At 45.5% G+C, this 23,537-nt stretch overlaps 1 protein-coding gene across 1 annotated transcript in view; it reads right to left on the bottom strand.

The window, feature by feature from the left end:
• Positions 1-13,319: 13,319 nt before the first annotated feature.
• Positions 13,320-23,537, bottom strand: part of LOC147186733 (uncharacterized) — a 66,894-nt gene continuing 56,676 nt past the window's right edge. The window contains exons 15-20 of the mRNA XM_086102094.1: positions 22,827-22,936; positions 21,500-21,593; positions 21,391-21,431; positions 17,187-17,274; positions 14,017-14,229; positions 13,320-13,917 (exon numbers count right to left, since the gene is read on the bottom strand). Coding sequence (XP_085958220.1) covers positions 13,900-13,917; positions 14,017-14,229; positions 17,187-17,274; positions 21,391-21,431; positions 21,500-21,593; positions 22,827-22,936 — 564 coding nt within the window. The 3' untranslated portion in view covers positions 13,320-13,899. The remainder of the gene's footprint in view (positions 13,918-14,016; positions 14,230-17,186; positions 17,275-21,390; positions 21,432-21,499; positions 21,594-22,826; positions 22,937-23,537) is intronic.

The raw sequence follows: 23,537 nt of genomic DNA, 5'->3' as shown, positions 1-23,537 counted from the left end.
AGCATCATCCCACCACGTCTGCAGTGTGAGCCCAGATTATGTTGAGGCTGTCACTCAAGGCGCGCGCGCACATTCACCAACAGGCACAGGCGCGCGCGCACCCACACGGCGACATTGCCCCATTCTCTTGAAGCAGTCTAAACACATCGCCGAGCCCGCTTTGGTGGGTGAGCCTCACAGGTCTGATTTACATACACCAGGTGCATTGTGATGTTTGCACCTCTGCACGAAAGCATTCTGCCGGCTGCTGCTTCACAACATGAAATGTTCCCGCTAAAATGTAATTTTCACCCCTATTGTTGGGAGGGGAGATGACAAAAGATGGAATATGACGGGGGAGAATAGGGTGGAGGGGGAGAAGAATAAAGGCGGTGGGAAAAGGGAGAGGGATCGGGGGAAACATGGGACGAGCCGCGCCTTTGATATTCTCGGAAGGAAAACAGTTGACAAAATGAGATGACTCAAACCTGACCCCTTGAAGGCAATCAATAAATAAATGACAAAAAATAATAATAATAATGATGTCAGCGGTGACCGCCCTTCTCTTTTCTTTTCAACGTCAACATTTAACGCTGTTATTCAATTGACCTCCATTGACTACTAATCCTCAAACTGTGTCGGATTCATTGAGCCGAAAGTGTCGCTAGACTTCGTTCTGTTCATCTTTCAACCAAATGGGATAATACGGGCTTTTTCCAGTTTAATCTGGACGATGATGATGAGATGTGCCGTTTGACTCAAAGAGCCCGGGAGCGAGCGCATACTACAAAAGAGCAGAGTAGGGCCTTCTTGAAGCAGTGGAATGTCAGAGTGCAGGGTGCGGGGAACCCCGACAGTCCGGCTTCCCAAAGGTGGGAGGAGCTAGAGTCATTCCACAGCGGCTTTGCTTTTTCTTTGGCCAGCATCGCTGTAAGCCTCGCGTCCCGCTTTCAAGACTCCAGCATGTTTTGTTGCAATTTTCCGAGGCATTTCCGGGGGTGGGGTCTCCATCACTCCATTTTCCCCAAATATTGATCTCCTTTGCTCCAGTCTGGGGTGTTAGTGTCTTTATGAATTTACCGTATTTCACGCAGGCAGTGTTTTACTGGTCCAATCTGAGCCTTGTTCAATAGTAATGCAATCAGCCAAGTTTAACTCCATTTTGTGTCTCTTCTGGCTGAAAGAGCCGCGTTTACATCTCACACAAGGCCGTGTGTGAGATGCAAGTCGGCTCTCACATGTGCATTTAGTTGCATACGCACACTGTACTTTGACACTCCCGATGCTTCCTTTTCTGCTCCATCTTATTGAAGGCTGGTTCTTATCCCGTCAGCCATCGCTCTGCGGGGAAGGGAGGGCGAGGCGAGGCACTTCGAGAAAGATGAAGAAGGGGAACAGAGAGGAGGAAGAAAGTCAGACGGACAGGGAGGAGGAGTGGTGCACAACCATGAAGAGGTGTCATTGTCATCTTCACCCCTTAACGAGAGATCGAACCTGAGCAAATAGGCAAGTGAAGATCTGACTCTTTCCGGGAATCACGTCATTGTCATTAATATGCACGGAGACTGGTGAGGATGTGTAAACAATTCACGAATGTGTGCCAGGTTGCCTTTCAGCGGTGCGTCTCTTATGGGAAAGTTGCCTTTCTAATCAAATCTAGACAAACATTTTGCAAGAAACCTTTGCTGGTTGGCCAAAGTTCCAAATATCTGGTTTCAATTACTGCGAATAAACCACGGTGCCGTGTCATCGATAGCATTTTAGGGTCGTGACGGAAAACTGAAACAGAACGTTACTCAGCGGAGAACGGACATCCAATAAGGCCAAACAGTCTTCATTTAGATGAGCACCCGACAGTATTGTGGAGCTTTGTCGACGCCGGCCTCCCGCATACGCCGAATATCATCGTTCATCCATTTTTCACAAGGCTTATCCTGTTCGATGCACCTTTCTTTTGAGAAAGGAGCGGGCAAAAGCAAACCACGATTGCCAGCATTCACATTTCGGCAAATTTGTTTCGAGTCGTCTCTCTCATTGAAATGTCCTCAGCAGCTTCTTTTTACTTGCACATTCGCTCCACCTAATCCGAACAGGTAATCGTGAAAGTTACTGGAACTAAATTCCAGATCCACACACGTTGGGAAGGAAGGTGTTCCCACAGATAGCTGAATAGATGATGGTAATCCAAAGCAGACTCCCATCTGTCTCCCATTATAAGGACTCTTCCTTAGTCCCAAGAATGCCTACATTTCATAAATATTATCTGGGCCTGGCAGAGAAGGCCGGACAAAAGCCAGAGCACTTTTCAGGGCCGCATCCAAGCGTAATTAGCAATCATAACATCATCTCGACATGCCACATGGCCTCTTTTTTTCTACCTCAAGCCTCTTTAATTGCCTTGAGGTACAATCAAAAACATATAGAAAAAAAAGATATATATCATATACATATACTCTGACCAACATAAGTCGGTCAAGCAACCTCCTTCTAAACAACAACAAAAACGTTATGATGTTGCTATCCAGTCGAGAAGGCTTTGTTGTTGCCTCATCAAGGAAGTACAAAACGGTCATGGGTCAAGTGCACAATGTCCTGCGAACATGACAACTCAGGAAGAGCGGCTCTCACCGCGATCATTTATTTATTTATTTTGCTTTGCATTCTCCGCACAGCTTCTGAAACATCTCACAATAGCCACGGGAGAGAGGAAAGAGCAGATGACACACATGTATATGGTGGCAAGCGGGAGGGAGGAGGTAGAGAGAGCGAGAGAAAAGATGTAAGCTCATTACTGAGACAAGTTGAAAAAGCGGAGCATGAGAGAGAAGAAAAGTAAAAGTTAAGCACTTCCTGAAACTTTGGCTTCTTTTCTATCTATCTTGAAGAGTTTACCCCCCTCAGACCCCCATCGTCATCAGCACCGCTACCACCTGCGACCCCCCCCCCCCCTTACTCTTACTCTTACTCATTCTCTCTCGTCACTCTCTTTGAGTTAAGGAGGGGAAGGTAATCGTAATGAAATGACCCCGCGAGGCATGATGGCAGCCCTCGCCTGATAAGTTATTCCTGACTGACTTTTAAACTGCTGTCAAGCAATTTCCCTTGAAACCTTGCTTTGTTTTTTAGGGATTGTGCGCATGTGTGCGGGGAGTTGTGCTGGTATGTTGGTGTGTGCGTGCGTCTGTGCGCGGTGATATGTTGCTTTGACACCCCAACTTCTCTCCCATGAGGGGTGCAGATGACAACCTGGAGGTATAGCGATGGGAATGTGCGTGTCGCCGGGTGCGGCGGGAGACATCTCACAGATGACAATCCGGCTAATTGAAATGACAGATTATTCTAATGTGCAGAAAGTCATTAAAAAGCCAGCAGCCGTTTTTCTTCCCTTTTTCCTCTCTTTGGCTCTCTCTCTCTCTCTCTCTCTCTCTCTCTCTCTCTCTCTCTCTTCCCATTTCCCTCGCTGAGTATTTCTGCCTCCAGAGTGCGGGATATAGCTGGATCTGAACTTCAAGGAAATGTCGGCATCCCATTTCAAGCTCATGATCAGGACAACTTGACGTGCCCGAGTTAAATGCAGAAGCTCGTTACCTGACTTGTACTCAAATGAAAACGATCAAAGCTTCTGCACCGATTCACATTCATACAATCGAATGAAATTAGGATGGAAAATCAAGACTTGGTATTATCGGCGCAGGATACGGGCAAAACTGAACGAAACGCTAAAGGGATCGTTCTTTTCCGTATCGGAGCTGACATTGTGCAGGTATTCACTGGTTCGGTCCTACAGCTTATCCTCTTCAGGGTGGTGAGTGAGCGTCCCCCGGCCGACTCTGAGTGAGAGGCAGGGTGGACTAGACCTGAGGTCAATTCATTGCATTCACACTGACATTCAACGACTACGGCCCATGACGGGTCTATCCCAACAAGCTGGACTACCAGGAGGAGAACGTGCGAACGCCACACAGAAAGGACACAGCTGTAAACTCATCTCGATATTACGCTTGAAGTTAGGTGCCACACATGATCTTGCCCCCAAAATGGTCAGGGATGAAAAACTGCCAGCTTGGACATAAAAGCCCTCCAACTGATGTTTCAGGACAAGCAAACCAACATCTGTTGTGTTTCAGGATAATGCTGTCATGCGCATGCCAGGCCAATAGGCGGCCAAATCGAGTGCACAATCACTCACAATTCACAAAGCCCGAGTCTGCTCGCGGCGGCAAAGCAAAATAGAGCGCTTGGCCGTTGCAGCTTGCGACACATGGCTTGACATGAATCCACAAATGTTTTGGTTTGTCCAATGGCTAAATCGGTTCTGTTCATTTTTGTGTCAACAGACATGATACTCAAGGTTTAGAGATCAGGAATACATGACAGACTGGCTGAGGGAATTCCAGCGAATCTAAATCCTTCCTCTGTCTGGACTGACTCACAACTACTTTCCAATTCCAGCCACAGTTTTTTTTTTTTTTTTAAACTCCAACACCGGTATGGCGATATCTGAAAACATTCAGGCGGCTGATAGGGAACGGCTCCCAGACCGCCTTGCAACAGAGGCAGACAGCTGAACCCAGGCGGGGAAAACATTCTCTCAGATACCGCCACCAACTCCGCCTTTATTGACATTCAGCAGAGGTAAATATTTAGCAGTTGGCTGTTGAGTGCCGTGTGCAGTACGGCAGCGGCCAGCCCGCGGTGGAGATATGTATATAGACAAGGCTGTTTTATTACGAACTGCTGCAGACATATTAAGGTAAAGTATGCCTGACACCCCGGGAGGAAATTGCCTGTATATGACACTATTCCTCAATACTGTGGCAGCTCGCCTCAATGCAATTTTGCACCGGGCGATTGACGGAGAATGACATGCACGGGAGGGAGAGCGAGATGAGAAAGGCGGCCGCGCGTTCCCGTGCATCTGGGACGGCGCCGAGTGTCTCGTCAAACGTGCGCCGGCCGCGTAGGTAGCACGCTGCGGTGACACGCAGGGTTTGGAATTGCACTTTGCCCTGATGTGAGGGATCGGCCCAAAGAGAGCGCTGTTTACCCGAGGCCTGCTTCTGTTTGCGGTCCAGGCGCCGGCAGGCCGTGGCCGATATTTTCCGGGAAACAAACAAACGGGGAAAAGCGATCAGCCGCTCTGTAATCAATTAATCGGGGATGAACCATTGACTTTTCATTTTACCAAGACGTTACGATTCCTACAGTTTTGAGAAAGCCCTTTTTTTTCCTGGAGTGCATAAAGCAAATATCATGCGTTTGTTGATTTTTATTTCCACGCAGGGACTTTTATAAACGCATACGTTCTTAAAATGGACCACTTTCTTCAAAACACCTTCAATCCAGTTTCAGGACAAAGCCATGCAGTTTTCTTTTCAACGTCTAGATGTCCCTGTTGTCTACAGTCTTTAGTCCCAATCAGTTTCAACTGCCCGTCTTGCCCGCATAAAAATCCAAGTATTCTCCCAATCAAATTCTAATTAAAAAGAACAACCTAATTAACCTCGGGAATGTATCCCATAATTCGGTAATACTAACACGATCATCCCAGAGCTTATAAATGTTCGCTGATAAAAAAGCAAAAGGCGGAATTCAAGCCGCTTGCTAATTAATAGGAAGACATGATAATTGAGCTTATGAAAACGGGATGAAATTGGTTGGGACTTTATAGTTTTAAGGATTTTTTTTTTTATCAGCATGTCAAATGTGAAATTGAGTCATGTTTTATTTTTTTTCTTTGAAGACTGAAGGCTGCGCGATTGGGATGAAGTATGTGGCGCATCACACAGCATGCTTTGCTCGCCGCCTATTCCCCAAAGAGGAACGCGCTCAAGTGCTGCACAATATCTTAAAACATGCACAACCGGGACCTAACACTGGATCAAACCGCTGCCACATATTCGTCATAACTCAATGGGGGGGGGGGGGGGGGGGAACCTAACTCATTCTCTGAGACATGCGTGCACGCGTCTCGTGTGTGTTGCGCGTGCACGTGTGGCAAAAGCAGCACTTGACTGCTCCTGACTTGTGATTGGAAAATTGAACCGGGAGACAAAAGAGGTGACGTGACAATGAGGTGGAGAGAATGAAAGCGCCGAATTGTAGCACACTCCTGTGGCTCATCACCGCCACCTATTCCGGCTTGGCAATATATCTGTCAGAACCCTCATCGCCATCCCAAGGTAGAGTCTTCCATTCATAATGGCCCATTTAGAGTAAATAGCTCCAGATCATCAGCATAGTCGCCATTATCAAAGATAGATAACCAGGCGCGCCGCGACTGAGCTTTCGCCAGCATACTGACGGTCTGTAATAAGCCACGCCACAGAGAGCGCCCAGTGTGCCCGAAAATACAAACAAGAACAAAGCGTGCTAGCACAAGAAAGTGAAGAAGCCCAGCTAACTCCTTACTTGGTAAATTGGTTGCGGCTGACCTCTCCTTGTATTTTTTCTGAGAGAGGAGTAATGCTCAACCGGCGGTCGGACAACAGCACAAGTTTCACGTTACCTAAGAAGCCATCATTCAATTTCGAGTCCCAGCCACAGAGTCCGCACCTGGGACAAACTGACGCAAGGATTTGCGATAGTAAATCTTGAGAAAGTTTCACTTACAGACTCCAATGCAGGAAAGTGGTTAAGAATGCACGATTGTCTGTCTCATGTGTTGTTTTGTATTATTTTGCCATTTTTTTGTTAACTTTTCTTTTGATGGCGGCGTGGACACCCGCGGCGGCTCCTCTTGTTTTGTTTTCAGGGGGAAGAAATTTCACCTGTACATACAGTATATTTGACAATAAAGTTTATCCAATCCAACTGTTTTCAGTTCAGACCGGGCATGAAAAATCACTCTCAAAACGCACCTGTGATTTATACCCGAATACCTGCTTTTTGGATCGCTGCAGGCCTAGTCCATGCGTAGCAGTTATAAAGAATGGAATTGCACATGCACTGCATTTTGCCCTTATGTTGATTTATATGGGTTGTACATTAGCATAATTTCATACATACTGCATGTGTAAGTTTTGCATCTTTTAGTGGTGGTCACAATAAATTGGGAACCAGCATAAAATGGAGGATTTGTTTTGATAGATTATACTGTTGCGACAGCTGTACGAAACATGCCGAAGCCGAATGTAGCATAATTAAAATTCCAGCTTTGGGCATGTTTTTGCATTGATATATGCATATACTGTACATATGCGGACACACACACACACACACACACACACACACACACACACACACACACACACACACACACACACACAGCCTGAGGCTACATGTATAATGCTGTACATATAACGGTGATTAGTGACACCGCCCCTCTTGCATCAGAAAGTCATTTAAGATAAAGGTTGTTAAGGACCAAAATATATTTTGGGACAAAAAAAAAGAAAAACAACAACCACCATCACATCTATGATGCAGCAAAGTTTTTACACTGGAGGGGGATATCTGCCATTCTAAGGAATGTCAAAAATGCATCACTGATATGTCGTTAGTGATACATTAATATTTATGCTCATGCTCAACATGTTCTAGCATGATCCTCATCTGTCTTTAATTATCCATCCATCCATTTTCCGAACCGCTTGATCCTCACTAGGGTCGCGGGGGGTGCTGGAGCCTATCCCAGCCATCTCCGGGCAGTAGGCGGGGGACACCCTGAATCAGTTGCCAGCCAATCGCAGGGCACACAGAGACGAACAACCATCCACGCCCACACTCACACCTAGGGACAATTTAGAGCGTCCAATCAGCCTGACATGCATGTTTTTGGAATGTGGGAGGAAACCGGAGCACCCGGAGAAAACCCACGCAGGCCCGGGGAGAACATGCAAACTCCACACAGGGAGGCCGGAGCTGGAATCGAACCCGGTACCTCTGCACTGTGAAGCCGACGTGCTAACCACTGGACTACCGGGCCGCCCTGTCTTTAATTAGAATTTGGAAATGCGAGAAAAGCGTTTATGGTAGAAGAGATCATCTTCACATACATGATCTCTCCTTTAAGCTTCTGACTCCTCCTTTTGCTACAGTGAGAACTGAAGTTCTGATCAAATCACATCATTTTATCATAAGTCCTCACATAGCGTAATTACCTTTGCGAAGAATTCCGGGTTTGAAACTTTGACTGAGTGCATTGACGCTGAGTGATTCATCGTTCAGCTTTTTGCACAGGCAAAAGAGATCAACTTTCCCCTGACAAGTCGCTAAAATAAGCGCAAGTAGCAAAAAAACACACACTCTGTACATTAATGGGTCACAACAGGGGGAATACCGAAATAATCTGAGTAAATCTTGACTTGAATCGTAAGACGAGCCTCATTTTTGAAATTTTTTTTAAACATCCATCCAGCCATTATCTGAACCGCTTATCCTCACCGACAGAGCCAAACCAAGTAAATTGACCAGCAGTGGACAGAGGTGGTCCGTTGTTCCGTCTCTTGACTTCAACCCACAAATTAATCACTTGGTAAGTGATGCTTTCTCCTGTTTAGTAAATCCCACGTGCTAATGTTCCATCTATGCCTTACAGCCTGTTCTGTGAGGAGCGGGGGGGGGGGGGGGGGGGAGTACATGATACATCGACTCTAGAGGCATGGAGTCTCTACAGCATGATGTCAATGGCAAAAACTCAATGTGGGGAACACACCGGCAAACAGGGAAACAATTTGTTTAATCATAAAGTGCATTTACATAAGGCAACGGCTGCATAAATGAATGCATAATTGAACAGGTTAATGCATAATGGAGAGTTCCCCGGGGACAATAAATAAAGTGCCTTTTGAAAATGTGTGAGACAAGGCGAGGAGGGGGGAGCAAGAGAGACAACAGTACCCGCCGAGCGTCAGACAAAACATGAAACACGAGACCATGCCAAGGCCACCGAGGTAGTTCGGAAGGGGGGGGGGGTTGTATGGCAGGAAATAAATAAGTAAAAAGGGTGAAGTCATGCTAAGAGGATTTGGGGACATGCTTGGTTTCTTGCCATAATCTGTCTATTAGTACCAAAGTATTTGCAGCTCTCATAAGCATAGCAGGGACACTAATAGTGACAAGCTCACACACAACTTACTCCAACTTAACATTGCCGAATGGGAATTGTCCCACACGCTGTTTATCCTCTTTTTTTTTTTCCACCATCCATTTTTTTCTCAACCTTTTCTGTAGGACAGGCACATCCTGTTTGGGCGAATCATTAACACCACCGGCGGCTAGTAGAATTGTTGCCAGGGGGGTGCGCTAATAATATAATATATATATATATATATATATGAGGAAATTATTTTGACTCTAACGGTAACTGGTCGATTCTAGTGAGCTATCTGTCAATGCGTGTTTTCTTCGCATTAGTCGCATGAGCGTAACGGCCGTGTTCGCGTGTACGAGCTGTCAGGTGAGCTCGGTGCATTTAAGCTGCGATGTGTCACACCTGATTATGGGTCCGCGTTAGCATCTTTCGCTCACGTGTGCCGCGCAGGCGTGCATCGAGACAGGCGAGTCATCGGCGGAGGTTGGACGTCTGGTGACAGCGCCGCGACCTCCGATGACGCCCTCCATTTTGTCAAGCGACGGCTCCAGCAGATTACCTCGGGCGCCATCTTCTTACTCTGTATGCTAATGAAAAAAAGAGAAACGTAATGAGAAATGAGTGGCAGATAAAAGAAATGATGGGGGCGGGGGGGAATAAGGGCAAAAGAAGGGAGAAGGCGGGAAATTGAGAAAAAGGAGCATAAATGGATGCTGTGTGTGTGATGGGAGTTGTTGAAGGACTTAAAAAGGGGAAGAAAAAATTGGGAGGTCAAATGTGTCACACGTGGAGAGAATAAAAACAAACACAGTGAGGATGGAACTGAGAAGCAGACTAATGAAGGTCACTTGCTGCCATATTGGGGTTCCTGAGAGTAGAATGTTCGGGTGAAAGGTAACTGCAACATGATGAATATGTGTGTGTGTGTGTGAGAGAGACAGTAATGAATTCAGGGCGGGAAAAAAGAGGACATTGAGACTAGTTGAATTTCAAACGGGGACACACTTGCCTCTTTTCACGTTGGATGTGTTGTCCTTGGGTCCAGGTGCCCAAGTGGCTGCATGCATGTGTGACTTTTGAGCGTGAGTAGCAGGTGGGAGACGTCATTGTCATGTCTTCAGCACAAAGTAACTGAGCCGTCCCAAAATATCATCAGCTAAAAAGCAAAAATCATTATTGCTCTAATAAGGAGCGTGAATAGCTTTTTTGATGTCTCCTCCTTCCAACACCTCCTGCAGCCTTTTGGGTTTTTTTTGGAGGGGAGGGGTCTATGCACTCCTCATTATCCCCCCCCCCACTCCTCGTCTTCCTGCATCTGCATCCTGGTTCTCGACGGCCTTCCTTTCACCCTTTCAAGGTTAAAGTAAATGGCCAATGCCGGTGTTCAGAAAGCGAGAGTCAATCCAGGATATGACGGTGACTCACCTTCACAATGACACAATGTGCTCTGTCGTCCCCCCTCCCTTCCAGTCTTTCATGGGTGTTGGGAGTCGATGGCTAATCAGCTAGCATCAGGCCTAGCCCTCATTTCCCCTTCACACGGGCCCCATTAGGGAGCCGGCTTTCTGGAGCTGGCCGATAAGGACAATACGCTCCCCTTCCACTGACACCCCGAACGTCCAAGAGCCTTTTTACTTTGCTCGTTCAGCGCATTCCTCAGCTTTCCCTCGCTAAGAATCCACACTCGTCTCACCTTTCACTTTTATTTCTCATCATCTTCCTCCCTTTGTTCACTTAGCTTTGCGTCCTTCCGCATCCGTCTGTCACTCTTGTTTTACTCTCATTCCAAATCCAATTCCTCAGTTCTACTAGTGGCCGACTTTGCATGTGTATGCTTGTCTTTTTGCCTCAAACTGTCTGGAAATGTTCATTTTACATACTGAGCCTCTGTGGGTGGAATCAGTCCCTCCACTCTTCAAAATTTGCTGCATTCACCACGGAGTGCAAACATTCATTCTCTGGGGACAATGGAAATCCATTATAACAATGACAAATCCGACTACAGTCATTGGGATGTCCTTTTATGTGCATTACTCCTAATTTTCTGGCTCGAGAAAGTAAACAATTAAGGCAGCCAACACTGGCGCTTCACTATTGAGATAGAGTGCATGTTTGCCCAATTGACCCTGAATAAGCCTGGCCACAGCCTCCTACCAAGCAGTATCAGTGAAACATATTTTACCTGAAAACTCGTCGGCTTAGAGGCGAGCGAAGGTCCGGTTATGCCCTATAGACTCACTGGGATGCTTTTAGATGACACTTTGACCCACATTTCAAAAAGATTTAGGAAAATTCCAACGTTTGCTGGACACACTGTAGGTGCTTTGTGTTTGGCTGGCGATCAGCCCAGGTTGTATCCGACCTTTTACCTAAGTCACTTGGGATAGGCTACAACTCACCCGCAATTCTAATGAGGACAAACATGGAGACAATTTAAGGATGAAGATCTTTTTTTTTTTTTTTTGAGTTAAAGATTGTGAGGAAATTACTGAAATGTTAGTGCTCCTGCCCCAAAGGGACCTTGCTTACTAAAAAGCCCCCAATCATTTGGATTCTGGATCCTAAAAAAACAAAACATAAACAAACGTGCATGATGTGCTGTGATAATTCAGCCCGACTCTAACTCGGTGTAGAAAAAAAATACTGACTGGAGTGTTTTGCCTATTTAACGACTAAGGACCACACATACAGCGCTACGAGGAGCACACACACACGCTCATTTGATGAAATTAGGTTAAGAAGGATCCTGTTCTTTGCTTGCTTCTTTGTGCGATAAGAGCACACGGTGTGGAAATTAAGAGTCTGTGTGCAAAAAGTGTACATTGCATGTGTGTAGTGAGAGAGAGAGAGAGAGAGAGTGTGTGTGAGAGAGAGAGAGAGAGGGGCTGACTAATCCCTCTGCAGAGCTGAAACGAGTTAAAAACACATCAAAGGGAAGCTTAACCTCTGTGAAACCTCACGGGGTTTTCAAGAACAACAAATGATCATTCCCTCATTGTTTCCACGGGGACTCTTTTCACCGCCGCGCCGCTGACACGCCCCTTGGTCCTGGTAGTTTTTTGTTTTTTTTAAAGCCAGTGGTTTTATTTTTAATGACATTGCCATTTCTCTGCTTGTTTGGTAGTGTGTGTGTGCGCGTGTGTGTTCGTGCACGCAAAAGTATACTGTGCTTGCACTTGAAAAAATACTATGTTATTTTTTTTCTTTAAGTATGACATGGCAAATGAGGAAAAACCAAGCTAACAAGGACAAAGTTCTGCTTGCAATCATTAAAATGCTGGAAATGATGACTGGCTATACAATTTGTACAGAAAAAAAAGCATTTGGAAGACAGGTGTGTGTGTGTGTGTGTAGGGGGAGCGGGCTAGTGAGATGAGGACACCGTTTGTGGTCCGCGGCTCGCTTTCTCCTACACCATCTCATTATCACAGTATAATGGTGTTTTTTGGTTTTTTTTCCCCAAGCAAAAATTCAGGTTTGTGCATGTTTCCGTGTCATAGCATGCCTTGCCTGGACTGGCGGACAGCGTACACACATTGCGCAGGAATAGATGGACAAAAAGGAGAAGGCAAGTCAAATGCGCCATTAATCCGACTTTGTATTTCAAAAAGCCGTTCGAAACACTTTCAATGTCAGTTGCCGTTTTACAACGACATAAGTGCAGGATGACTTTCAATTACATCTGCTTGAATGTTTTTTTTTTTTTGTTCGGTTTTTTTCCAGCTATTGCAACCCACGTCCAGGCATGGAAAAAGCAAACAAGACATTTCTATTCACAGTCTGAAAGTGAATCTAAAACAAGCACTCAATCGCACCAGCACGGCCACAAAGCGCTTCCCCGGAGGCGGTGGAAGGCGCTCAAACCATGTCGTGATGACAGGGCACACAGCCGCAGTGACCGCAGTCGATGCGGGACACATGGCGCTCGGCTGCAGAACCGTCGGCAAGCGTGTTGCCGCTACTCCAAATGGGCTCCAGACTCATTTCAAGCGCGGTAGACATTTCATCGGTACGCGAGTGAATTCTTCCCTTGGACCATTGGGCTCATTAAAGCCACCCAATCGACACAAGACAAACTAACTACCAGCGCAAGCAAAGTCCGATGACGTGAATGGTCATTTTCAGATTGGGGTTGCTCAATTTGTCCTCAGTTTGAGGGGTCAGCCGTGATTTGCAGCTGTTCCGGAGAATGAACTTGCCACAAAATGACCTCCTTCATTGGGTGTGTCCTGTCACTGGCCAGAATGATCTCAAACAAAATATTTAATATCATCTTTGAGAAAAATAGAATTTTATTCTGACAATAACAAGAATGCAATCTGTTCTCGCCGCATGAGGCTTTGATTCTCATCGGTGAACTATTGTTTTTCTTGCCATGTGGACCACAGAAGTGCAGAAAGTAATTAGGTAACTTGCTTAGTGCGTTAGTTTTAACAAAATATTTTATTTTATTGTAATTGGATCACAACAAAACAAAAATCTCCAAGAGGTCCTGTTTTTCAATCATGGTTTTACCCTTTAAAGTGGACCATTTGAACGACACCATTAGATTTTGTTCAATCAATTCTTTTTCACTTTTGTCAATGGGAGATTTTTAAACGTTTTCTTTGGGCAACAATTTAGTATTATTATTATTATTGTTTCTATATATTTTTAAATATATACTGTATATATATCGGAGATGAAGATAAACAATTCAAGGAAATTATTCTCTGGTTCTGGAGAAGCCTGCCTGCTTCCCTCCCTTCAGGCAATAAGCACCCCGGGACTTGACTTTGACCTGCAGGACATTAACCCCGTACTGAGCATGCTCCCCGGTGAGGAGCTGGAGGTCGAAAAGTTGTGGCAGGTCAAAGTGGTCTGCAGGCTTTATTTGGTTGGCTCCCTCACCGGACTGTGTTCTCCTGGGGAGCAGAGGGAATTGGGGTGGGGTGGGGGGGGGGGGGCTTCATTCAAAGCTTGGGATTCACCTGGTCTAGCTAGCTTTGCTCCACAGGGCTCACCTTGGGTTTTCGATGCCCTCGATGCCCCTTGTCGCTTGTTTCAGGTTGGGAGGAGGAGGAGGAAGAGCAAGGTGGAAGGAATGAAGGACTGGAGATGCAGTGTTGGGTGGGCGTTGGCAAGGAGGGGGATGGAGGCGGGACTTGTGTGCACGTGCCCCTCTCTTCCTGCAGCTGGCTACGCAAGTGCTTGTTCTCCTCGCGCAGAGCGTTTATCTGGAGAGGGGGAGAGAAGAGAAACTGAAACAATCGAACACACAACACCCGGAACAGTAAGAAATGCTTCTGCGTCACAATAGATTGTCAGCCCTGAAAAGAAGAAAATAAGACGAGAACAGCTAAATTGAGGCTTTGGGACACGTTTGACCATTTAGCGGGATGAGTGTGAGTTTAAAAAGTGCAAACATTTGCATTTGTTGTAAGGGCAGGGTAATTACATTGCCAAAGTGGCGGTCTGAAAGTTGTAATACGGCGGATGAAAGGGAGCAAGCAATTGGAAAAGCAAGTATTTTTAGCAGCGAGGGAAAGTAAAAGAAGAAATCCAAGGAGAGGAGAGACAATGAGACATGCCTGATAATGACAGCTGCATACATCATTGGGTGTGAGTGTGTGTAAGCGTGTGTGTGTGTGTGTGTAAAGAGATGGGAAAGACATTTCTGTGAGGTTCCACTAATATTACCCTAGTGCGCACACACGCTAATCTGATGACTCCAAATAACTCGGGTTTTAGGCTTAACCCTTGAGGAGCCAATGACACCTTGTCAAAAGCAGCCAAAGGCGCTTAAGGAGTATTTAGTCACCCTGACAGGAAAACATCCAATCAAATTTGAGGATGAAAAAAAAAAAAAGGAGGGTGCCACTGTGTATTTTAATTTTCTTCATCTTTGAATATTCCTAATTACAAGGGTTGCTGAGGTGGTGAAATTAAAAAAAAAATCACATCTTGTCTCCTCCCTCACAAAACAGTGTGTGAACTGGCATGCTCGTGTCGTGATGAAAGGGGTTCTGCATGTGTGCGCGTACGTGTGAAAGGAGTGTTTGCAATTTCATTCAAATATTTAAACACAGATTAGAAAACATAGACAAAACATGGAAACGAAGCGGCAGCTGTCTAAGGGAGAAGTGGCTGGCTGTGAAATGGTTTTGCACGGCACTCATTTGTAGTGTGTGCTTTGGAACATCCGTCAAATGCAAAACGCCTTTACCATCCTCGTATGAAACTCAAAAAAATACAAATATCTACTTTGCTTTGGCAGATGCTTAACTCATTCAGTTCCAGCCAATTCAAGACCAAGTTTGAAACGACGTTTAAAAACGTCTTTGGGAGTGAACGAGTTAAATGGGGCACATGATGTAAAAGTGACTTTGAAATTGCATGGATACAAAGAGTTGGGTCTCTGTCGTGCGTTCTCGTCAGGCGTGAAATGACACAACCAAACCCTTTTTTTTTTTTTTTTTTTAGCTGCCTATGTCAAACACCCATTTTAAATCTTTGAAGTCAAGATGGCGCCCGAGTAGGCAGCCGTCGGCAAGTGCTCTTATGAGCCTTGCTTTTTTTTGTTGTTTTTGTGTTTGTTTTGTCCCTTTGTGTTTGTTGTTACGTCGTGTGGACCTGATGTGGACTTTTTTCAGCATTTTTTGGCCACGACATTCATCAAGGAGGAGACTCTGTGCTTGGTGGTTGCGCCTTCTCGGCAGCATAGGCATACCAGCACTGTTTTTGACTGGGAGGAATGTCGGTGCCATTTGACTGTCGTTGCTGGACAGTCCGGGCGCTTGTGTCTTGCGCCTGTAATGGGCAGCATTTTTCGCAGCCCCACTTCGTTCAGCGGAGAGATCGGTCCTGTTGAACGGTCTGCGGCTGGATGGATGTAAGGCTTGAGGAGCCGACGATGAGAAGAAAGGAGCGTTAGCGCGGAGCGCCGATGCGGATTTGGAACTGGGAGTCGCGGCTTGGAGTTTGAAGCGGATTACGTGGGACAGGAGAAGTGAACTAATCTCTTTTCGTCAATGGACGCTACAGCTTCGCGTTTGCTTTCAAAACTTAGCTAGTAGCAGACGTGTGCACATTTTCAGCATGACGTCTCTGACCCACTGGTGAAAGGACACTTTGATCCTCTCCTCTTTCATCTATAACTGCTTCAGACAACAAAGTGTATGCAGAAAAGTGGTGAAGATCGCACGACTGTCTGTGTCCTATGTGTTGTGTTGTGTTATTTTTGTTATTTTGACTTCAAAATGGCGCCGCGAGAGTGGCTGCCTTTCCAGCAGCTCCTATATTTTGTTGTTCTACTTCTTCCTTTCATAACTTTGCTGCTGTGAAATGGGAATTTCTCCATTGCGAGACTAATAAAGGTTTTCTTAATTCTTAATGTATGGATTGTATTTTGGTAGACTGCGCATGCGGGGGAGCTGGTATAGCTTGATTTTTGTGAGTGTGCAAGGATCGCCACGGCCATTTGCCAGTTTGGCAGATCCCTCTCCGTCACATGAGGTGTTCCGGCATCATGAGGGTGAGTCCTTGAAGATCTTATGGTTTGGCTGGCAGAAAGTGAAAACGCACATCAAAACTTCATCAAGTGCTTCAACGGCTCTTGCCGTCAGTCAGCGGGCCGGCCCACAAAACTACACCAAAGTCAGAAGAGCGCTTCCCCAAAGCCCCGAAGTTTCTTTTCAGGGAACCGAGTGGGCTGACGAGTACTTTTTGATTTGTCCTCCTTTGGTGATTTGTTGATTCTTGTCAAGTTCAACACAGCGGCAAAAAAAAAAAAAAAAAAAAAGGCAGCTCTTTCCTCAGAATTTTCCTATGTGTCTCCACCCCCACCCTTTTACGTTGTTTTACCACAGCGGGCCATCTCCCTGCGCTGTCATGGGGAGATCAGCACAACAGTATTGATATACAGCCCTATCTCACTTTCATCAGAGGGAAATCATTTACCGGTAGAAAGAGACGCCAACCCCCCCAATACCATTTACTCTTTATTTTCCTCCACCTCCTCCAACAGCTAACTCCATACCCCTGAACATCAGCTTTTATCATTGGAAAAGGAAACGGCTGTCTTTCTTTTAAAGTTGGACCTCTGAAGTCTTTCTTCTCTTTGCGAGCTCGCCAGCATGAGGGCTGCAGTGTTTTGCTGCATTATTTGTGGGTGTGGGTGTGAGTGCGCACTCACCTGTTGATTGACAAGACTGCGCTGCAGTTTGGTCTGCATGTCGGCCAGTCCGCCCAGATTCAGGGCCACACAAGTCTGCTTATCCAGGCTGAAAGCACATGTGAAATTTGAACTTATATTAACCTAATGAATGTTTCCGAAATTACTACTTTAAAAACATGTAATAAAACCATACATATATATATATATATATATATTATATACACACACACACACACACAAAAGACAAAAAAACCACACTAAATAGTGCAACAAATGAAAAATCCAATTTTATCAAAATGTTAAATGGAGTATGCTTATGAAGCACTACATCAGTGCTAATGTCCTCATCATATGTTTACAGAGTCATATTTACTTTTCTCACTCTAAAGTATGGGAGGGTGGCCTTCATTCAGTGCACTGATGCAGCGTATCAACCCATGGGGAGGTTTTCCTTTTTAGTTTAAAATAACGTACTTTAATCTCCAGGATCCTGCGCAATGTAATTTGTAGCTGCTCATACATTATTGAAATGATTTTCCAAAAGTAAATGTTTAGCCAATTCAAAAGTTGTATATGGAAGCACTTCGAGTACATCTTCGAGATGTGTAACCTTACGGTCAAGTTGTTCCCATTTTATGCAATCAACACAACATTTGAAAAGCGTGTGCATTTGCAGAGCATGTTCAATCAAACATCCTCCATATCTGGGGCAAGAAAAGAATCGGCTGTGCATGATCGTCATTATAAGCACGTTCGGAAGACCTTATTACAGAGTCCAAAGATGGGTGAGCAAATGGTTTCCAGAAATCATTAAATCGTACTACAGCGTTAGCGAGAGCAAAACGAGCGCAACCGCTGACATGCAGCGGAACATTAACGGTACAAGAAGCCATTTAAGATTTTAACTGTTTATTAAAAAGCTTTTCGGGGGAGAGGACAAACAAATGTGAAAGTCTGCTATTTTCAGAGCCAGGCCTCGACTAAGAAATGCCTATTAAATTAACGACAGTGGATAATGGCGCTCTGTACGGGCTGAAGAGCGCGCTGCCCCCGCTTTGCGCTGCTTCTTTCATGCTTCAGTGAACCTGTCCAGTTAGCGCTGAGGTGGGGGGGCTTCTAAATACTTTATTGAAGACTTCTTAGGCCATTAAAGTACCACTGTACCTCCCCTATGTTAATGTGCTGGTAAAGAAGCAAGATGGGAAATTCCGTGAGGCGAGCATGCCAAAACGGTCTCTTTTTGCTTCGCCTGATAAGGCGAATAAAGGACGGTGTTGTTCCATCGAGTCCACAAATGCAAACCGGAGCAAACTTCAAACAATTAAGTTAAAAGAAGACTTTAACGATAATATTGTTGCATATTTGATGAGTGATGGATTCATTTCAGTGTTTATGACGGCGGTTGCGTTGAGGCCACATTACAATGCATCATAGTGAAAGGTGTTTCCAAGGTAGAGACAGACTACCTTGGAAAACATCATCAAAGTGTTACTGTGTTTCGGCATTTTTATCTTTTAAAATGTAAAAGATGCAGCTCTGTAACACTGCATCTAAAAATAGCAACAGTACACATAGTACATGTGTCACGTAAGAATAGCAAATATCTAAGAAGAAATGAGTCGTTACTTTGCATGCACAACATTTACAAGCAACTTGTTTCGGTGCACAGAGAGAAAAGGAGCAAGGGAAAAAACATTCATCCAAAGTCATTGCGATGCTAAAGAACGGTTTCCCCCTGTCCTTCGTTGTGCCAATTGCAGTCAGGCATTGCATTCCTTGTTTAGGTTTGGGATATTTTGTAAATCCGAGCTTTGTCTTGGCACGTACAAACACAAAACGTACCTCGTGGTCCAAAACTAAATAACCCCGTCCCACAGCCGCACTTGACAGAATGTAATTTGAATCACTTTCCATGAAGCAACCAACTCATTTAGCCTGGCAAATGCAAATAGTTTTGAAAGACGAAACCAAATTTTCTGCAAATGACATTCCATAAAAAGGAAAATAATTGCAACTGACCCTTCCGGATCTTTTAATTTCACAGCATGATTATGGCGCAGCCAACAGCCATGAGCCCAATTGCACACACTGACTTTGATCTGTGAAATTGCCTCTCCAAAATGCGGGTGCGTCTTCCGCCGGTTTCCATCTCAGCAGATGCGCAAACCCAAACGTACCTTCCCAGATGGCGGCGTGGTGCCGAGCGGATGATGAGACATAGTAGCCACGGAGCAAAGACAAGTGCGTGAGATTTATGCGAGGATGGAACCACACTTGGCCAAACGCCTGTGTAAACATCTGCTCCTGCGTTGAAACGCAAACATGGATGTGTATAATTAGATGCTTAACCTAATCAGCGGCTCTATAATTACAGTCATTAGTGTCAACGCCGAGCCGCCATATTCTCTCAAGTAGGCAATAAACCCCCCCCCCCCCCCCCCTCCTCCGATCTCCCTTGCATCTTTCTTATTTACTGCTCTCACACGGCTGTATTTTATTTGATTTTTTGGGGAACGCAAAGCTTTGACTCCCCCCTATCTCCCGCTCTCTTCGTCTGCCACATCGCTTCTCTGTTTACACAAATCCTCCGCTGTGATCACAGAGGGCTCTTAATTGGAAGCACATCGTTAGCCCGGGCGAGCACGATGAGCGCTTCCTCCTGATGGGCTGTGTCACAGTGGTCCCAGCGGCAAATCAGCGACAGTCTCGCCTTCCATCATCGCCCACATGTCAATTTGCAACGGTTCTTTTCATTTTTTTCATTGAGTTGACACGAGCAAATGTGTTCAAGGATTCATTAATTTATCCTTTTACTTGATTAAAAGCGGGCATACATGTTGCAGCTGAAAGCAGGAACATACTTAGGAGCTAAAAAAAAAAAGAGAGCAAATATAGATTGATAGATTTGAAGATATACAGTACGTATAGGAAAAGGACATTTTTCCACAGGGGTCTCATTTACTAATTTCAATATTGATCCCCCAAATCACTTTTCCTCACCCGTGAGACAAAGCCATGGTGCCACAGCCGCTTCAATGCGTGGGCCATGTCACCATCGCAGATTGCTTTATTAAAGGCCCTTCTAATGAAAAATAATAAAATGCCACATTTCGCTGATCGCTTTCAGTGATAGAGGCACTGCGATGTCCCCTTCTGCCACGAGTAATAAGATTTATACAAGGAATGCATATGGCTGCCATGCAAATAACATGACATATCTGTTGCCGTATAGATGTATGAGTTTCATACATATATGGCATGGGGGGGTGAGTGTCGCAGTAAGAAATAGGGGTTATGATAGCGAACTGAAATAAATGAAGATTCATCACAACAAAGGATGAGGAGACACTACAGAGGAAGTTTTCATTCACGGATTTTTTTTTTTTTTAAATCATCATCTCTTCCCATGTTATTGTACACGTTCAATCAAAGCCCCCTCATGCCTACATCGATATGAACTGCCTCCTCTTTTTCTCTTCTGTCTTGCTCATTCGCAATTATGAGCGAAAGACAAAGAAAAGCGATTCATCTTCCTGTCGCGGCCTCTTAATGATATCATTAAAATGACTGACAGCTTTGAATAGCGCCGAGAACTTACCCCAGTCAAAACAAATCTGATCCGTTTTGGAAACACGGCATGGTGGTTCATTAACGGGAGGGGTTGGTGGGGCGGGAGGGGGTGGGGGGGTTGTACAACTGGGTGTGGAGGCGATGGTAGGTGGGGGCGATTATTGTTAATGAGGAAGACCTTAAGGGGTCGTACTGCGGGTACAGGGAACTGTGCTTCAGGCAGGTGCCCCCACGAACACCACTGAGCACGCACGCACACACGTACGAACGCGCACACACACACACACACGGGAGCGCCTCTCGCTTCCATCCTGCGCCCATCTGTGCCACGTTCATTCTCATTGCCTTAATGAACATAATAAATATATCTCGCCGCCATTGATGAATGCTATTTGACAGCCAACGCAGAAGAGGACGGGCCCTTGATTGGAGTGTAATCACTGTTAAAGGCGCAGCATGAATCACATATTCAGATTGGAGAAGCGGCACCGCGCGCGCACACACAGGTGGCAAAGCCCACGGGGTGTTTCATTCACAGCCGAGAGAGTGGCAGGTGGAACTGTTCTCATTCTAGGGTTTTAGAATCGGCGGGCGGACTTGTTGCACCCACCCCCTAAGCAAGATTTACGAATGGGTCGACGTGTTGACTTACACTTTCTCATCTTGAAGTGCACAGAGCTCCTGGAGTTGGGCCTGCAAAACAATGCCATTTTTGAAAAAAATTAAACACATCTATGATCTTTTCTGCGCCGTCTTCTCACCTTGATGCTTCCCATCTCTTTCTCCTGCCCTGCCACCATTTCTTTCAGTCGCGTCACCTCCACCTTCAGAGCGCCATTCTTCTCGTGAAGATGTCTGACAAACCACGAGGAAATGCAGACGCTCGGTTCAAGCAGACGATAGACGCTCGGCACGACAGACGCCATTATCATCAAAAGGCTCTTGTTACATAGGCACACAAAACACAACATGCTTTGCGGAAGTAAAATGCTGGGTTTGCAGCATCATCATAAACCGTGTAGCTATTCATGTGAATTTTACTATTCTGAAACAGGAAGGTAGTACCATGCAATCAACCTTTTTTATATTTCATTATTATCTTCCAACTAAACGCCAGGGACCACACTGAGTTTTTTTTGTATGCTGCAACAAAACGACACACAGCGGAAGGGTAGCAGTGGGTGCAGGGGCGGGGTATGACAGTACCATGACAGAGTCTAACGAGACCACTTTTATCTCTTAAAAGACATCTATGTCACGCCCTGTCTGTGCATGTGAGTCACGGTGATGCGCGCGTGACAGAAAGACTGTCATGACTAAATATGTCAGAACAGACGACCTGAATCACTTTAGTGCATGCGCACAGGAATTTTGCTAACCATACAGCAATATTCAAGGTGTACCGAGACCTTGCACTGGTCTCCAACCAATAGCTACTGACATTCACAATCACGCCAATTCACAATTTAGAGCGATTCACCTAATTTTATATTGATGGAATGTGGGAGGAAGCCAGGGCAGGTCTAGGAAAAAATTAAATAAATATATATATATATATAGGCGGCCCGGTAGTCCAGTGGTTAGCACGGCGGCTTCACAGTGCAGAGGTACCGGGTTCGATTCCAGCTCCGGCCTCCCTGTGTGGAGTTTGCATGTTCTCCCCGGGCTTGCGTGGGTTTTCTCCGGGTGCTCCGGTTTCCTCCCACATTCCAAAAACATGCATGTCAGGCTGATTGGACGCTCTAAATTGTCCCTAGGTGTGAGTGTGGGCGTGGATGGTTGTTCGTCTCTGTGTGCCCTGCGATTGGCTGGCAAGTGATTCAGGGTGTCCCCCGCCTACTGCCCGGAGATGGCTGGGATAGGCTCCAGCACCCCCCGCGACCCTAGTGAGGATCAAGCGGTTCGGAAAATGGATGGATGGATGGATATATATATATATATATATATATATATACACACACACACACGTGTGTATGTCTTTGCATCTACTTCGACACCCTAAGACGAGCCATCGTATCACCGTAAAGCAACGTGCTTTCGGAATTCTACTATTAAATATAGAGTGTAAATGACATTGTATTTTCATACTTTTGCTCAGTGATCCATCGTTTGAGATCAGTCACGATGAGCTGGCTCTCGTAGCGTAGCTTGCCGTTTTCGGAACATGATGCTGCCAGTTTGGACTGGAGCGTGTCCACCTGCAATAAAGAGCAAGGATAACAACGCTTTACTGCCCCCGCAGGGGATTTGAACCCCCGCCCTGAGAGTTTAATGTTACAGATCGCATGGCAGCCCGTTATACTGTCGCTTAAATGCCAACAACATAAAATGCATGAAAATATTGTAAAAAAAAAAAAAAAGAAGGCAGATGAGAGAAGTGCATGCTCCAAACAAGAGCGAAATATTTGGAGATCGGGTAATAGTGACAAATGACACAAGTGGCATTTGCTGACACACATAGGAACAGCAGGTTAAGGCATTAGGCAGTGCTTCAGGAGGAAAAGCGGTGGATGGTATGTGGGGTTAACAGGGATGGGATGGCAGAACTGCTGACTTTCTCATTTTTCTATTATCGCTCTGGAAACACCTTGATATGTCACACGTTCTACCCACAAAGACTTGCAAACAGGAAAAGAACGTCATTTAAACAGCCGTAGAGTACTGCCCGGACAGACATCATGCCGATAATTTGAAAAGTTAAAAAAAATGCAGATGTCACGTGAAAGCGCCGCATAGAAAGTCATTTGCAGAAACAGCCTGTCAGAAGATTCAACATTGGGTTTGGTACCCTCTGAAGCA

Source organism: Hippocampus guttulatus, chromosome 21, assembly GCF_054856545.1.
Source record: "Hippocampus guttulatus isolate MCC_2025c chromosome 21, RoL_Hgut_1.0, whole genome shotgun sequence".
Classification (NCBI taxonomy): Eukaryota; Metazoa; Chordata; class Actinopteri; order Syngnathiformes; family Syngnathidae; genus Hippocampus; species Hippocampus guttulatus.
This window is presented reverse-complemented; position numbering and strand designations above follow the sequence as displayed.